We start from the raw sequence: 4,387 nt of genomic DNA, 5'->3' as shown, positions 1-4,387 counted from the left end.
CGAGGTTTATTTTTTTTTTTTTTTTTTTTTTTTTTGCAGTATGCGGGCCTCTCATTGCCGTGGCCTCTCCCGTTGCGGAGCACAGGCTCCGCACGCGCAGGCTCAGCGGCCATGGCTCACAGGCCCAGCCGCTCCGCGGCATGTGGGATCCTCCCGGACCGGGGCACGAACCCGTGTCCCCTGCATCGGCAGGCAGACTCTCAACCACTGCGCCACCAGGGAAGCCCGGGTCTATCTTTCTTGAAACTACTTCTTATAGTTCTCACCGAAAAATGGGATAAAACTTCTTCTGTTTGCTTTGTTGCTGTTATGTTTCCAGGAAACAAAAGTCAGAGAGAGAGAGAGAAAGTTCTTAGAGTTTCATAATACCCAAAACCCACTGGGACTTGTAATGATCAATTTTCCATACGCCCAAAAGACCAGGCAGGTGTTTAAAGTGTTCTAAGAAGTGTCTTAGTGGAAAAGCAAGAGCTTTCAAAAGCACAGTGTTTCCTTATAACTATCCTTATTACTGGAGCATGGTTAGAAAATCCATTTCTGCCAGTGATAGTCATTGTCAACGTAGCTCAATATTTTGTGGCAGAAAAAAAATCGATAGTGTAGAAAAGAACATATAGGTTGCTCTCCAAAACTAGGCAGAATAACCAGAAACTTAAGCTTAGAGAAGGAAATCAGAATTTAGGTCACCTAGAAAAAGTACAAATATCAAAAATTAGAAGAATTGGGCTTCCCTGGTGGCGCAGTGGTTGAGAGTCCGCCTGCCGATGCAGGGGACACGGGTTCGTGCCCCGGTCCAGGAAGATCCCACATGCCGCGGAGCGGCTGGGCCCGTGAGCCACGGCCGCTGAGCCTGCGCGTCCGGAGCCTGTGCTCCGCGATGGGAGAGGCCACAACAGTGAGAGGCCCGCGTACCGCAAAAAAAAAAAAAAAAAAAAAAAAAAATTAGAAGAATGATTAAAACGCAAGAAAAAGTACAGGATGACACCCAGCTAGGAAAAACATACAAAGAGATACAAAATAAATAAGAGTCAGACCAGTACAGTATAATAACAGTAACAAAAAAAAATCCTAAGTGTTGCTGTAGGTCATGAGCTGACAGTGGGAGCGCAGCTCATGGCTGTCTGTTTTTGTTTGCCCGAGAAACAATCTTAGTGCTGTGTAAACAGACAAGTGGTCAGCGGGAACAACCAGGCCATTGTTCTCAGCACCTGTCAGTCTCTGACAAGAATACCCTTTCCAGCACTGAGATCCACTGATGAGAAGTGTGGGAGAGGCTGGGTGGAAAACCACAGAGATGATGAAGAGGTTATAACGTCACACCTACGTGGAAAGGTTAGGACAATGAAACTGAGATGGCAGTTCTTAAGCTCTATGTGTCTTTCTCATGGACATTCAGGTTCTCTCTAAATTCTGTACTGAAACACAACAGTCCATGAGGCGTGCATCTGTCATGTGACTCTTCTGATTAATAGTTATGACTCCAGTCATATAATTATTTGATTTACCACTGGGTTGTGAGACCAGAATTATTCAGTTGAAAGAAGAGTTAGACAAGAGGGGATTAGCAGGGAATTTCACACATATGAATACCTCTCTCCAAGAGGCTGCTGTCCTGCTTTCTGTCTCCAGCTAAAGACGAAGGGTGGAAATAGACTCAAATCGAAGCACAAAGCATTTAGATTAAATACGAAACTAAGAGTTGGTACACACTGAAATAGATGAGCAAAGCGGATTAAGGACTTCATTTCCTTGGAAGTCTTTCAAAAGATTAGTCTTTATCTCTCGGAAGTGGCTTAGGGACTTAGTTCAAAGATATAAAAACATCTTGATGGAGAATGAAAATGAAATCAGGTATATTACTACAAAACACCAAACAAATGGGTATAAATATTCCTTGCCCCATGTTATAAATGTGTTTCTTAAAAACTGTAGACTGGGGCTTCCCTGGTGGCGCAGTGGTTGAGAGTCCGCCTGCCGATGCAGGGGACACGGGTTCGTGCCCCGGTCGGGGAGGATCCCACATGCCGCAGAGTGGCTGGGCCCGTGAGCCATGGCCACTGAGCCTGCGTGTCCGGAGCCTGTGCTCTGCAATGGGAGAGGCCACAACAGTGAGAGGCCTGCGTACCGCAAAAAAAAAAAAAAAAATCACAGATTAAAACACACACACACACACACACACACACACACACACACACACACCCTCAGTGGAGACTTCCTTTTCAAAGGGTCAGGAGCCTCTTTGCAAGTCATTGAGTCTCTTAGTCCTCCTGTGCTGTTTCCAGGTGAATCCGTGACACTAAGCCAGCCCCTTCCCTCCTTTGACTTTCAGCCCGAGACAGTGATGGAGCTGAGGAGGGTGTAGCAGTAACTGAATATGGTGCCCCCGACTCAGCAGCAGGTGAATATGCTCATCTGCATTCTCCAGGGAAGCAGAGAGCAACTCACTCCTTCCTTAGGAGAGCAGTCAGTCTTCATCTCCAGTGGCTGTGCTGACCTGTGCTGAGCGAGGAGAGGCAGGGCAGGGTCATCCCTCCAGGCATGGGGAGCTTGAGCCATCCAGACTGAATCCACACCAGGGCAGTGCAGTATAGCTAAATCATGCCTTTGCCTCTGCAGGAGGCCCTCCCAATCCCCCATGGCGCTATATTCTGAGGTAGGTGAATGTCCCTGAAAGAAAAGGCAGCGTGAAGGGTTTGTGTGAGGGTGAAGAGATGCAAGCTCACGGCTTTTTGCCTTGGGGACAACAGGGGATTAAAAATATGTATGAATGTCAGATCTGTTCTTATTATCAGTTGTATAAATGTATCCTCTGGGCCACGCTGGCTGCCTCTCTGAGTCACTGTCTAGCTCCAGCAGCCCAGGCTGCCCCAAGAACTGGGCTGCGTCTGTCAGCATCATCTGGATGCCCAGATGGGTGTACCAATTTTTTTAATTTTTTTTTTATGGTACGTGGGCCTCTCCCTGTTGTGGCTTCTCCCGTTGCGGAGCACAGGCTCCGGACACGCAGGCTCAGCGGCCATGGCTCACGGGCCCAGCCGCTCTGCGGCATGTGGGATCTTCCCGGACCGGGGCACGAACCCGTGTCCCCTGCATCGGCAGGCGGACTCTCAACCACTGCGCCACCAGGGAAGCCCGGGTGTACCAATTTTAATCCTTGCCTGCAGAAACAGAGGGACACTGCTGAGTAGGACTGGAAGTAACTTGGATTTGTGCCGTGATGGCTTGAAGACACACAAATCCGAACAGCTAAAAATACCACTTTGGGACACAATTGTTTTATTATAAGAATCACAAGTCACTAAGATCCGAGAGGGAAAGCCATGCTCAGGCTGTTTGTTCAATGAACTGTACTAGGCAACTGTAACTAGGTTAAACCCTCTGGTCTGTTATCTGAGAATTTGCCTTTTCCTGGAATGACACACAGACCAGGACATAGCTATATAATTTGCTGTAATTAATCCTCCAGAGGGCCTTTACAGGACGAGAAAATCTTTAGTATCCCCACCAAGAATTTCTCGGATTATTTTCAGTTTCCAGTAATCCTGCAAAAACATTCTTATTAATGGCTAAGAGGGAAGATGGTAAAGTAGTTGTGATGTGGATAGGTTCAACATTTTTTTCTTTTTTTATTATCAAAAGATTAAATGATGGTGAGATGATAATATTTCAAGCATAGTTTTGGAGAGTATTATCCCCTGTGTTGCCTCAGAAAGCTGATGATGGCATTTCTTCTTTTGCAGACTGTTGATCCCACACAGGAGGATTTCATCCCTTGGGCTAAAGTAAGCCCTCAGCAAGATGCAGAATTATAAAGTCCACAGGAAACATGGGTAGTGAAAACCCAGCAGATCATCCTAACGTAGCCCTGATGGGCCACCGGGAAGCCCATCTGCCAGCGAAACATCAGCTCATCCTTCCTTCCCTTCCACACGGTCCTCTCCATCCATCTGGACCCTTCATCAGGAGACTGCCCCTTCAAGCATAATTACAATCTTGCTGGCCACCCTACTGTGACTATGTGTCTCTTTCTTCATTCTTTTTCTTTTTTTTTTTTTGGCTGCGTTGGGTCCTAGTTGCACACGGGATCTTTGTTCCGGCGCTGGAGCTCAGTAGTTGTGGCACACAGGCTTAGTTGCCCCACGGCATGTGGGATCTTAGTTCCCCGACCAGGGATCGAACCCGCCTCCCCTGCACTGGAAGGCAGATTCTTAACCACTGGACTACCAGGGGAGTCCCTCTTTCTTCATTCATGTAACTGAAAGATTCCCTTCCCTAGTAATGCTAGGACAAATTGGCACCTCTTACTAATGCGACCGAAAGACCTCAGTTTGATGAAATTAGGGTCATGCTAATATGACAAATTATAGATGTCAGTAGCAGCTTAGTA

General features: G+C 47.1%; 1 protein-coding gene across 1 annotated transcript in view; it reads left to right on the top strand.

The window, feature by feature from the left end:
• GPRC5D (G protein-coupled receptor class C group 5 member D) overlaps positions 1-3,812 on the top strand; it is a 5,996-nt gene extending 2,184 nt beyond the window's left edge. The window contains 2 exon segments of the mRNA XM_024733150.1: positions 2,330-2,386; positions 3,730-3,812. Of these exon segments, the coding sequence (XP_024588918.1) occupies positions 2,330-2,386; positions 3,730-3,812 (140 nt within the window).
• The last annotated feature ends 575 nt before the right edge of the window (positions 3,813-4,387 follow it).

The sequence above is a fragment of the Neophocaena asiaeorientalis genome, unplaced genomic scaffold (genome assembly GCF_003031525.2).
Source record: "Neophocaena asiaeorientalis asiaeorientalis breed wild unplaced genomic scaffold, Neophocaena_asiaeorientalis_V1.1 scaffold150, whole genome shotgun sequence".
Taxonomy (NCBI): Eukaryota; Metazoa; Chordata; class Mammalia; order Artiodactyla; family Phocoenidae; genus Neophocaena; species Neophocaena asiaeorientalis.
Note: the sequence above shows the minus strand (reverse complement) of the source record. Positions and strands in the feature narration are given on the sequence as shown.